Genomic DNA, 13,176 nt, shown 5'->3' with positions numbered 1-13,176 from the left:
CTCCCAAAACTGTTGAGAAACAACAGCCTGCATGCGATCAAGCATGGCATCACATTTTTATTCTTATTTTTTTTTAACTGGGGGAACAAGAATTTGCACATATGATGTAAATATTGCAAACCGTGGGGTTTATTATACTTGTGTAAAATACGTTTTATATCTAAAGCTATTTGTGGCTGTAGAGGGAGCTGGGTCAAGTCTGGTAGCCTCATTAGCCCCTGCCTCTGCTCTTTGTTTATGAACGTGACTTACAATGTGTGTTTTTTCTGAACATTTGAACTCTACCTGCTTTGTTCTGTGCATGTACAGGAAATGAAACGTGAATGTAAGTCACATTTACCTTTTAGGAATGGACAAAAAAGTGTTTCACAGTGAAAGAATAAAGCAGGCAACATGGATATGAAAAGGGTAAAATGATGCTGGTTTGTAACTTTACTTCATTTGTAAAATATTGTCAGTATAATACAGCATGAAATGTTCACAAAAAACTTCACACTGACGCCTCGATTTGCTGTTGACAGGTGAAATAACTATATAAAGGTTTTTATTTAACATCAGTGTTAGAAGAAAACAGCACAATGGTTTACAAAAGGACACTTGTGTCTTTGAATGGAGTGTATATGAAAACAAAGATTTAGTAAAGTGTGATATTTACAGCAAAACTGACCCATTAATTTAAAGTTAAATAACACACCTTTAAAATTCAAGTCATATTGAATGTAAAGGATAATAAAGTGCTTTCATGCATTCCTAATAATAGCCTGTGTGAACTACCAAAACGGGAGTTATAATGAGCTGACGTGCACACAGAGAGAAAAGAATAAAACAAACTATAAAGCTTAAAAAATGATGGTCTAAATTCACTGGCATGCTTAATCTGCGCTGGTGAAAGGCAAAACACTGTAAGGCCTTATAAATGATCAATTAAGGCTCAAACTGATGCAGAGAATATGGAGTGCGGCTGTCCTCCCTCTGGTTTAATAGAGTCAAGACCTGCTACGGTGTCTGTTAAGTGTACAGACAGATTACGGATTAGGGTTAGTGGTTATTTTGGCTGATCATATGCACTGTGGGTTTTTGGGTGAAGGGTTAATTGGGTTTGATTGGGGGTTATTCTTGGGTTCTGTCTGCACTGAAGCAGAGAGGGTTAAATGTGCTTTCAAGACACATTGTGGATTAACACTGAGCTCAGGTAAGTTAAGAGGAGGAGGATAACCATTCATCAGCAGACATTAGTCAGGTAGGGATTGGTTGAGAGAGGCTTGTCTGGTTACAAAGATAGTCGTGCTGTAAATGCCAAAACATATAGGACTCTAGTTTTAGCTCGGTATAACGCTGTAGCCCACACTACAGGTAATAATCTTTAAAAAGTGTTATTTTTACAGATTTGACAATCGTATCTGTAGCTTACAATAGCAATGTACTCATCAGAATAATTGATAGATTCAATCTCAAATTGGTGATAATGAGTTGAAGCAGGAAGCTGTCTTGGGAAAGACTCCTGAGTGACCAAAGCACCCTGACATAAAAAAAAAAAAGCAGTCTGCTGTTTCCAGTCAAGGGACTCTGACCTTTCCAAATGGCCTCTTAGTCTTTGCTGTTGTCTTTTTCATGATGTTGCCTCATTCAAAGCGTTCAACAGTTTACTCTGTGAGTACCGTGTTCTTATTACTGATGAGAGTTTTAGTCAAAACTATAAAAATAAGACCCAAGCTGTAAAAAAACCCACAACTGCTCTGTTAAGGAATGACAGCAGTAGCAATATTTTTGAGCCTGAACATATAGTTAGTGTAACAGTGGACCTGGGTAATTTGCCAGCAGGTGTTGATGAAGTTGTCTTGAGTGTGGGTGAGTGGGTGTGGCCTTATCCGTAGCTGTGAGGACTGCGGGGGTTAATTGGGGAGGAGTCTTCCCTCCCACTCTGTCCAATCAGCTGGTACAGACGGTGGCTGAGGTTCTGAACCTGACAGGTGCCTAGGACGCACCCCACCCTCATCAGGTGGGCGTGGCCCCTGCCTCTACCAGCATGGCGACGACCCCGTGACCCGCGCTGCCAGACTGGCGCCTCCGGTAGCACGTTGTGGCTTTGGTCAACCAACAGGTCAAAGGGCTTTGGCGGGGGATCTTTGTGTGGGAGCAAGGCCCTCCAGATGATCTGTCCGTCTTCCTCTGTAATTTGGTTGTGAGCAGCGACAGAGAGATCAGACACAGTCGGCACGATGCTGGGGTGAAAGGACTTTGGGAATTTAGAGGTTCTGGGAAAACTCAGCCTGAGAAAAACAGACAGAAAGACAGAAAATGTTTCCAGGGAATCACATTCACATACGTCATATAAACGTGACTTTAGGGTAATAATACTACTTTCAGCTGCTGCCTTATTCACAAAGGGTCGTCACAGTGGGTTTGTTGCATGTTTGACTTGGCAGATTCCCTTACTGATGCAACCCCAAAGGGATATATGTCGCCTCTCAGGATCAAACTAAGGATCTCTGACTCTCCTATGGAGCCCCCATGACTTTAGGGTACATTACGTTGGTGCAGATTCATTTCCTGAAGACTTAGTGAATCTTTTAGTATAACTTCAATTAACCTCATCCCAGCCTAACGCAGCAATTTAAAATTGAACAATTGTGTGGATATGAAAGGGTGACTGTGTAAACGCGCAACATTAGCAATACCTGAGCCACTTCCTGTTCATATGTGATGATTGGCAGTCATGCATGTCACCTGCTTGAGTTTCAGAGTGAAACTGGATAAACGCCTTACAGGATTCACGGTTGCACTGCAGGAATGTCTGCTGTGCTCAGTCTGAGGTCTCATTTTTGAGAAGAGATGATAAAGAAAGACAGAGTGGTGCACAGGTAGTATTTCTGCCTGTAGCTATCTAACCGTCTATGTGCACTGCTTAAACATTAAAGCACTGCTTTCCCCCATTAATCTTCAAAACACAGTTAAAAGGGTGATAAGTTCATTTTAGTCAATAATTAAAAAAGAATGCAACCAGTCGGTCTAAAATTTCTGCTAGCGACATCTAAAGGGTGCTCTGTTTCCAGCTCCCAACCGGACCAAAGTGGTTTAAACCAACAGAGTCGAGAACCAAGACACTGACATCCGCTCGGTCAAAAAAAAAAAAAAAAGACATGGTTAATCAATAACAGTATGCAAGTCGACAAATCTCACAACAGTTCCGGGAAGTGACAAAGCACAATGTAGATTGGTGGTGAGGGGCTCCTACACCTCCTCCACTCCCCTTGAGTGGGTTTTAAGTACTTTATTTCTCAATCTCCTGCTGTCTGCACACGTTTTTTTCCCCCTCACATCATCACAATACCTTTTCTATTTAAAAAAGAAAAAAATAATTCTCACTTTCTCCCAGATGCTCAAGAGTTCAAGTGCAAAGAGGGGGTATGTTTTGTCATGTAAGCAACCAGCGATGACATAATACTGCACTACATTGGTAAATTAAAGGCAGTAGATTCTAAGTTTGCAATAAAGCAATTGCCTGTTTATTCCAGCCCTTTTATACTGCTGACAGGAGCAAGTGGTTAAGTCAAATGACTGCAAACCCTCATCATCCCTAATTCTCTTTAATACTTTTATAGTTTTGTCAAACACAACACTGCCTTACGCATGACTTATAATTCTGTACTGCAAAAAATTATATTGTATATTCAGTATGTAAGGAACAAAGAATAAAGGCAGAGGGATGGATGAAGTAAGATAATGTTTGTTTGTTTGTTGTGAAAAGTGGGCCAGATTACCATTTTATCCTGTAACTAATCCTGACTGGTATTCTGATCACTCTTCTGGCCGGACACCTTTAGCTCTCACTGCCAACACACACGAGAACACACATTCATTGTGTGTTATACCATTGACTTTAAGCTAGGTGAACTGAACTGGTTTTAATGGATGGTGAATGAAGCGTGCACACTTAGACACACACACACTGGCATAATGTTGCATGGTGGAGAATTAGTCGAAACACGTGACTGTGACACGTGACTGTCAAACTGAGATGCAGACTTTTGCATGCATGCGGTACACAGCGTAAGCAAACTCTTGGCTTTATTCATCTTTACATGTGTGTGCTGACATCTGTAGTTGCCTGTCTCTTTTTCTTTCTGCACAAAAAAACACACATTTGTGCATTTACTCACACACATACATGGTTAAATGGCCCCCTGTGGTGAGGTTTAAAATCAACTGCCACTGAAGGGAAAGGCACTTGGCACCAAACTGCCTCCCAGTAGCAAGAAATCTGGGCCACTGAGCTACTTGCTAGTTTCTAACACATCTAATACAGGTAAGCTAATATACAGCAAAGAACCAATACAGTAAACACATAAGCTTATTTTTTATTTTACTTCCAGTAATTTTTAGTGTCTGCATTTTCATTGTGGTGAAAAGGTTTTGCTTATCCACTGTACTACAAGATAGGGGGATGGGTGTTCTTCTTCACCTTTCCACCTGTCTCCTTTACATTCACACAAATGTTCTGTCTTGCTTCCTCTGGCTTTCCTCCCTCTTCTCTCCAGAGCATACCTACATCACTCTAGACTCTTTTCCACCAGCTCCCTACTCTCACTATGGATCACAATGCCATGTGTGAACATCCTAGTCCACGGAGACTCCTGCCTGACCTCATCTGTCAGCCTCTCCATCACCTTTGCAAAATAGACGGGGCTCAACCCCACCTTGAACTCCCACTGCACACCTCACCTCTGTCTCGTTGTCCTCATGCATGTCCTGCAACACTCTCACACACTTCTCTGTCACTCCTAAATTCCTCATGCAGTACCACAGTTCCTCTGTTGGCACCCTTCCGCATGCTTTCTATAGATCTACAAGGACACAGTGCAACTCCTCCTGGCCTTCTCCGTATTGCTCCTTTTCAGCTGTACTGCTGCTCATTAATCATTACTAGCTTCGGTCAAGCTTCAACAGCTCTTTCTCATATCTTTGTGAGTGGCTCATTGCTCTGTAGTTATTACAGCTCTGAACATCACCCTTGTTCTTGAAATTCAGTACACAACTTCTCCATCTTCTCATTTTTCAAGATTATGTTAAACAATCTGGCAAAAATAAACAAACTCCCCTGTCTTCTCTCCTAGACTCCAGACCTGTGGAGGTATGGAGATACCTCCACAGGTATGCCATCTGGACAAATCAGCTTTCCATGTTTTATCGTCTTCATAGCACATTCCCTTGCCTCATTCAGACATTTGCATAAATACCACTCTTTCTTTTCTGTTTAGCAGTGGATGGGTCAGAGTGCAGTGAAAAACCATCTTGCATTCTTTGAAGTGCATCCTTAGTCTCTACTGGCTGTACATTTATAGCTGTGAACATGAATTCACTGCATCCCGAGTTCTTGTAGATGAGAAACTGCCCACCAGAGGTGCATGCGAGCACAGAAATGTCAGACGCAGTTAGATATATGTAACAGAGAGTGAGAGGACCTCATGTGTCCTGCCTTCTTAGGCACCAACCTCACCTTCTTCCTTCAGAAGTGAGAACACACCTCACATCGCCTGCTGTGTGCTACATGTGAGAAAGGATAGCTTTAGACAGCATCTCACCCTGGCTTTGTTACAGCCAGTTACATTAAAAGTACGACTTTATTATGAGTTGACAAGATCTGATGATAGTGATATCCATTTCCCAGTCACAGTTTTCTTTGCCCACCTGGTCTGTTTATATGCGGTACTAGCTGGAGAACAGAGAGGGATTGCTTATTGTCAATGAAACTTACTGTAAAGTTGTAAAAAAGTTATTTTTTGAGCAGCTGAGATGCTTTATAATGAAATTTGGTCATAACTCACAGGAAGGAAAACAGAAATGATTGTTGCCTAAAATATCTGGCAGCAATTAACACTCCATGATAGCAGTATATAATAAGCTGAACCCCCTTTTGTGTTTTTCTTTCTATTGCAACCCCCATTCCCTCACCTCTCATGTGTGATTCAGGATGTGAACCTGAATCTGAGAGACCAAAAGGAGCGTCTCCAACATTCTTCCCCAGTTAGAGCTCAGCATGGGGCTGTTCACAGAGAGACTGAACACGCATGCAGACACATACGTATACACAGACACACACCCCCTTTTGTCCCTATGGGTTGCCCACAGCTTCACTAACAGCACGACCCCCTCCCTCCTTTTGGCTCTCTGTCTTTTTTAAATTACAGCAGGATGCTTTCATTTTTCTTTCTCTCCTCTTTTATTTCTTTAGGCTCACTTTGCTGAGTGCCAGCAGCAATATTACGTTACATCCAACAGCACTGAATCACACTGAGACGTTTGAGATGGGGTTCCCCACAACCCCCACCCCCATTAGCCAGAGATGTTTAGTATATAATGCTACACAACTTAATCAAATTGCTCATTCTTATTGGTATTGTTGAGGAAAAACAATCAAATAAACAAGCAGGAATAGTTCTGAAAAAAATAATAATAATTGTATGAAATGCATTGCCTTGATGCCTTTTTATCTTACACTGTTATTGCACTAATTTAGCTCTCAAACAATAGATAAGGTGTATTCACACTAATGTGGGATTAAAGCTTTATAAAAGCTGCAAATAAGGGGAGAAATCCCTCTTATATAACTTAGACTCAGGGAGCATAACCCCTCTCCCTCTCTTACGCTTTCTTTCTCACACACACAAAACAGCGTAAGAAGTTTTCTCTGATTAGATCTACCAAGGTAGCAGAAAACAAAGTAACGACCTGTGGGTTTGCATGTGACGATAATTTTAAACGGCGTGCTGCTGGCCTTGAAGCAGCCACATCATAAGATGTTCTTAAGGAACCTACAAGCTGCTGGTGTCTTATTCAGACTGCTTGCTTGCTGCTTGGCCCCTCGGTATGCGCATGTATCCTTGTCCCAAATCCCACTAAATCACCTTCACCTCTGTCTCACCTCCTGCTGCTACTGAGAGGAATTACCTTACTCTGTCACTAGACCCCTTTTCTTCTCTTTTATGTTTTTATTTCTTTTTTTTCTTCTTCAAATGCTACAAGTTCTCGCAGTGTCCCAATACAATTACTAAAGATAACAATCCATTTACAATCATATAAAAGAAACGAAAGCCTTTTTATAGAGGCTGAAACCCTAAATAATGTTGTGCTTTTGATATTTAAATGATTTAACGATTAAATGTGTAGTCGTTGTTTTGCCAAAGTTACCTTTTTATAAAGGCTTTTTATTTCTAAAGCAAGAGTTTAAAGGGTGTTATGTGGTGCAAATTTATTCACAATTACTCACAAAACCTTTTAACATTACTTTATACTTTATCTTGTATGGGGGGAAAAGAGGAAAAATACAAAATGTGCATCAAAGTAAAGCAGCAAAATTAAAGTTGTTTTCCATTAAGGTTATTAGTTAAGAAGATATTCTGAATTTAACAATTTACTTAAAAACAAATATTTAAATCCCCCTAAAAGTTTCGGGTACCTGGGTCTGTGAGTTCTCTGCGGTGTCAGTGCTTGGGACTGGATCTCCAAAGGCAAGAGACCGAGCAGCACGCACAGCCACGCCGGACGGAGGGTGCACATGACAGGGTAGCGGACGCACACTGTCCGGGAGCAGTAAACCAAAATATTATTGATATTACCGGAAATGTTAAAAAGAATCGATTAGAAAAAAATCCAAGAATATGGTCAGTCTTTTTGTTGTTGTTTTGTTTTTACAAAATTATCTCTAACATGTAAAATGTCGCGTATTCATGAACGACACGGTCAGCATCATCTCTGTTTCCTGCATCTTCGGCACACTGACCTCCGCGGTCTAATCCAACGTGATGCTCACTGGGGCGCAAAGCAGGAGCGAATGGAGTGTTCTGGTTTATAAAGTCCGAAGGAGGAGGAGGAGGAGGGAGGAGGAAGTTTTATTGCGTGTCCTGCTCACCAACCTCACCTCCAATGAACCTCGCAACCTAATTAAACCTCAAGAGCTTCAGTCCTCTCACTAATCCTGGGTATGAAGTGCATCTGCCATATTTGTTTTGCGCTTTATGTAAGGTAACTTATATTTTTGGATTTCATTTCCCATTAAGCAGTGTCCTTGTGGCCAATGAGCCTAGGCTGACCCACTTAGAAATAACTGCTGAACCGATTATTATTAACACAGTGAAGTCGTATTAAACCCCCTGGAATACAAAGAAAATGTTATTTTTAGTAACAGGACTTCACTTATATGACAACCACGGGTTTTCATACAGTAGCCTACTCAATGCATGCCTGAAGACTAATAAATAACTTCCTATAAAACCTGAAATAAAGTCATTATAAAAAAATTACTTTTACTTTGAAAAGGTATTGCATTTTATTAGTCTAATGCTTTCTACTTTGCATAAGTCTTCTATTTCTTCTTCTACCTGTTGGCATTAGTGGATCATCTGCCTCCATCTCACCTCATCGCTGGTATCCTCCTCCGTCATACCAACCTGCTCCATGTCCTCCCTCAATACATCCATTAACCTTCTCTGAAGTCTTGCTCTTATCCTCCGGCCTGGCAGCTCCATCTTCAACATCCTTTGTCGAAACCAGGTTTTGCTGTCAAAACCTGTCAAAGCTGTCTCACCAGCTATCCATGTTAGAGTCCCATGTTAGAATGTCCGACTTACCATCATTAAAAAGCATATTTAAAGCTTAACACACATTAATATGAATGTCTATGGACAATTTCCCCCTTAATAACAACTATGAGTAGGGTGATTTTTTTTTTTTTTTTTAATTTTTTAAAAATGACTTTCTTAACTGGATAATTGAACTAGGTACATGTCCGCATTGGCTGATAGCTGTCTTGACAAGCTACAGTTTCTGCTAGGCCTCATCCACTACCTCAAGTTGTTAAACTGGATCCTTTTTGTGTTATCTTTAATAGACTGGCTACTGTTATGGCTTGCTGTGGGGTTCGTACTTCGGTTTTGGTGAGTAACTTTTTTGTGTTTGTGTTTTCTGTTTGTTACCACTGATTAGCTGCATTGCACTCATACAGTTTATGAATATAGCTTGCTATGAATCTAGCTAGCATTAGCTAATAAATTAGCAGTCTGTTCTTTTGTTCATATAATGTAATATCTGCTTCAAAAACCAACATGGCAGAAGCCAAAAAGCTAACGTTATAGCTTCAGGTCAGCACCTACACAGGTATTTTGGAAAACATAGCCTTTTTGCCTCTTGCCCACATATTAGCACCATTTTAAGTCACTGAAAACTGAGATTTCTGGGGGTTTTGTGGGTTGGGGAAATCACAATGCAACTTTGTTGCTTTTATTTTGAAGGTGACTGCTATTAGACGTGCGTGTGTGTGTGTGTGTGTGTGTGTGTTTGTGTGTGTGTGTTCAGTTGACACACATACCCACATAGCAAAATTGGTATGGCCCAGATCAGGCCCACACAATGTGCTTACACATGGCTAACATACTGCAAAGAATGACGGCCCTTTGGTGGCCCAGACCTGGTTTGCCAGAGGTGGCCCACACATGGGCCAGCACAAGGCCAGTTGCATACACACTGGTGGTCCTGTGCTGGCCCATGCGTGGATTACCTCTGGCAAACCTGATCTAGGCCACCAAAGGGCCGTCATTCTTTGCGGTATGTGGGCCATCTGTAGGTGGTGTGCAGCCACAGGCCAGTTGTAGACACACTGCTGGCCCAGAACAGTTTCAGCTCTGGCCCCAGATGTCAGCCTAATGTATACCTTAAACAAGCCATGCAATAACAACATGTGCCAGAACATGCAGAAGTAACATGCCGAAACTCTGTTCAGACAGTGAATGGACTGATTCTTATATAGCGCTTTTCTACTCTCCCAGATTACTCAAAGTGCTCGATACAACACGCCACATTCACCCAATCACATACCTTTGCTTAACTGAGGGCTTCCTAACTACATTCATACACATTCACACTCTTGACATGCAGATTGGAGGAGCCAGGGATCAAACCACTAACCTTCCTATCAGTTTGTGACCTGCTCTACCACCTGAGCTACAGTCTCCCACTGGCAAAGATGAGTAAGCCCTCACTAGGTTTTGGATTAAGTGTACACTCACAAACCTGTCAAACCTGCATTTGAAACATTGGCTACCATAGCAGTAGAGTATTGCAACATGGCATTTGGATCTTCTAACTAAAATAGGAAAATAGAAACATAAATAGTGCCATCATTGCCAGACGTGGCCCACATCTGGTTGACATACACTCTGCCAAAACACCAGTCAGTCAGAAGTGCCAGCTTGATGCCAGATCTGGGCCAGACCTGTTTTCTGTGGGCCTGGGCCACATAAACCAAACCACAATCAAGCCAGATATGGCATGCCATCACGTAGACAGTGCCATCTATGTCAGGCCTGGCCCATATCTGGATGACATACGTCTTATCATGCCAGAAGTCCGCCAGCAGTGCCGGCTTGATACCAGATCCGTGCTAGACCTGCTTGCTATGTGGATACAGATTGATGCAGAATGTAGCGTTTTGAACAAGAGATGGTGTTAGAGGTAAAGCAGTGTGCTTAGTTTGTGGTGAGAAGATTGCTATGTTGAAGGATTACAGTTTGAATTGCCATTATGAGACTAAGCACCTACATAAAAATACAAGAACTTGAATGATGCAGAGCGCAAACTAATATGTGAAGCCAGAAGAACTTTTTTTTTACCAAGCATTACACATCCAAGGAAGAAGCAGTCAAGACCAGCTTTGTCTTTTCCCATAAAATTGCACAAATAGCAGCAACAAAGGTAAACTATTCTCCGATGGGAAGTTTATTTGGTGAACTGTTATTATGCCCATGAGAAAAAAAGAAGCATTTGAGAATGTGTCTCTATCCAGGCGAAGCATAACAAGACTGATCAAGGACACTGTGGGAAATCTGCAAATTACGCTGACAAAGTGGACACTTTGCACTGGACGTGATGTCTGTGACACAGCCAAGTTACTCATCTTTATGGATGGGAAAACTAAAGTGTTTGAGATTGCAAGGAACAATATTTGTTCATGGAGGTAACCACATGCTTGGGATGAAATGGGAAAAACTGGCAGATGTGACCCCTTGGGAAAATTAACTGCTCACCTCTGGTATACATACAATAAAAACTTTGTTACTGTAAGCTCTCGGAGGACATTTTATTAGATACACAGGCAAGTAGATGTGGTCAAGATGACCTGCTGAAGTTCAAAACGAGAATCAGAATGCAGAAGAAAGTTGATTTTAAGTGACTTAGAAAGTGGCATTGTTGTTTTGAGTATTCCAGAAAATGCTGATTTATAGAGCATGGTTCAAAAAAGCAAAAAATGTCCAGTGAGCCCAGTTCTCTGGGTGAAGATGCCTCACTGCTGGGAGAGGTCAGAGGAGAATGGGCAGACTGGCTTGAGCTGTAATTCAAACAACCACTCATTTCTACCAAAGTTTGCAGAAAAATATGCCATGTTGAACCTTGAAGCTGACTGCCTGCAGCAGCAGAAGACTACTGGATGCAACTTACTTCTGTCAAATAAGAACAGAAATCTGAGACTATACTTCAAATGCAGCCTGATTTCTGCTGCAATATTTGGATTGTAGTATTAGAATATGGCATAATGGTAATGGTACACTTTGGGTCTCTTAGCACCAACTGAGGATGATTTAAACCCCACAGCCTGCCTGTGTATTGCTGCGGACTATGTTTATCCCTTCGTGTCCAGAGGGAACCCATCTTCTGGCTGTTTCCATCAGGATAGCGTGCCATGCCACAAATCTCACATCATCTCAAACTGGTTTCTTGAACATGACAATAAGTTGACTGTACTCAGATGACCTTCAAAGTCACCAGATTGCAATCTAATAGAGCACCTTTGACCTGTGGTCGAATAGGAGAGTCTCAGCCAACAAGTCTGCAGCAACTGTGTGATGCTGTCGTGTTAATATGGACCAAAATCTCAGAGGAATGTTTCCAGCACCTTCTTGAATCTTGTGCCACGAAGATCAAAGGTAGGTCTAAAAGCAAAAGGGGGTCTAAACAGATACTAGCAAGACATACCAAATAAAGTGGTTAGTGAGTGTTTTTATCCCAACATGCCAATTTAAATCACTCTCCCTGCAGTGTAGAGCAGGTTATTGTGACATTTATAAAGTTATCAACAAAAACTGACATTTGTCTTTACAGCCGAATATGGTCCAATCTAAGGAGAAAAAAAAACATTGCCTGAAAAATGACACCTCCACCACTTCCATTAAAGATGTGTTTTGTTGAAGAAACCTGAGTACAACAGCAGTATATGAACTGATATTGTACCCCAGTGCCTGGCTTTATGGCTGCTGATATTTTTGACCTGTAAAGAGATGACATTGTGCAAATCGTACCCACATGTTTCCCACATGGGGGTCAGAACTCTCGCATGGAGTTAACCTGAACAGCTGTGACATGATGCACGAGCCAGTTAAACGCATGCAAACCCAACGTTTTTATGTTCAAATTAACATCATGTAACAAGTTCAGCTAAGACAGATTGGCTACTGTTATGTTATCCCCTGATTATGAAAGTTCAAAAAAGTAAGGAAAACTAGAGAGAATCAGTCTCTGTGTTGGCCAGAGGCTGTCAGATACTGTTCCCTTCAGTTTTCTTGTAAAAGAACAGCTCTTCTTTACTGTGAAGGAGGACACAGATGAGCAGCTCAGAGTCTGAACCTGATTAAAAGAATGCTCTGTATGTGGAGGTGACTTCAGGTCTTAATTAAAGCGCCATGGCTGTGCTTGTCTGTGACTCAGCAGTTTGCAGTATTACCTTGTAAGCTCAGTTTCCAATACGGTGAGCCTTACCTCAGTCCAACATGTGCATTAACACATCTCCTATCTACCCAAAGAACAAACCTTTGTGTGTATGTGTGTGTGAGGGAGTGTGTGCATGTATCCAGACTTATCCTGTGAAGGGTTTCAGTTTCAGTCTTTTGTGTCTGTTGAACACCTCAGGTTGAAATCTGAGTGGAAATCAGCCATCTGGCTACAGTTATGAGCTGTAATCCAACTCAAATCAATCAGAAATCACATCGCATACACACTTGCAATACAGAACTTCCATTTTCTGTTGAGCTCTCTTTTCACTGTGGAATGATTACCACAAAACTATGGCACACAGTAGGTTCATCGCAGTAAAAATCAGGGAAGGAACTTCCACAAAGGCTTTTGTGTCTA

General features: G+C 41.5%; 1 protein-coding gene across 1 annotated transcript; it reads right to left on the bottom strand.

Moving 5' to 3' along the window:
- Positions 1 to 377: 377 nt before the first annotated feature.
- adm2b (adrenomedullin 2b) lies at positions 378 to 7,804 on the bottom strand. Its single transcript, XM_084933301.1, has 3 exons — positions 7,708 to 7,804; positions 7,457 to 7,577; positions 378 to 2,270 (listed from the first exon to the last, which is right to left on the bottom strand). Exons 1-3 carry the CDS (start codon positions 7,763 to 7,765, stop codon positions 1,865 to 1,867), a joined length of 585 nt encoding a protein of 194 aa, XP_084789427.1. The 5' UTR covers positions 7,766 to 7,804; the 3' UTR covers positions 378 to 1,864.
- Positions 7,805 to 13,176: the final 5,372 nt, after the last annotated feature.

Source organism: Perissodus microlepis, chromosome 7, assembly GCF_051167445.1.
Source record: "Perissodus microlepis isolate ML-2025 ecotype Zambia chromosome 7, ASM5116744v1, whole genome shotgun sequence".
In the NCBI taxonomy this organism is placed as follows: domain Eukaryota; kingdom Metazoa; phylum Chordata; class Actinopteri; order Cichliformes; family Cichlidae; genus Perissodus; species Perissodus microlepis.
This window is presented reverse-complemented; position numbering and strand designations above follow the sequence as displayed.

Excerpts from the sequence above, each read along its gene's own strand:
- adm2b (XM_084933301.1), bottom strand. The coding sequence starts at position 7,765 with ATGCAGGAAACAGAGATGATGCTGACCGTGTCGTTCATGAATACGCGA. Across the intron at positions 7,578-7,707 it reads GAATACGCGACATTTTACAT|TGTGCGTCCGCTACCCTGTC; the intron begins GTTAGAGATAAT and ends GCTCCCGGACAG. Across the intron at positions 2,271-7,456 it reads CAGAGAACTCACAGACCCAG|GCTGAGTTTTCCCAGAACCT; the intron begins GTACCCGAAACT and ends TGTTTTTCTCAG.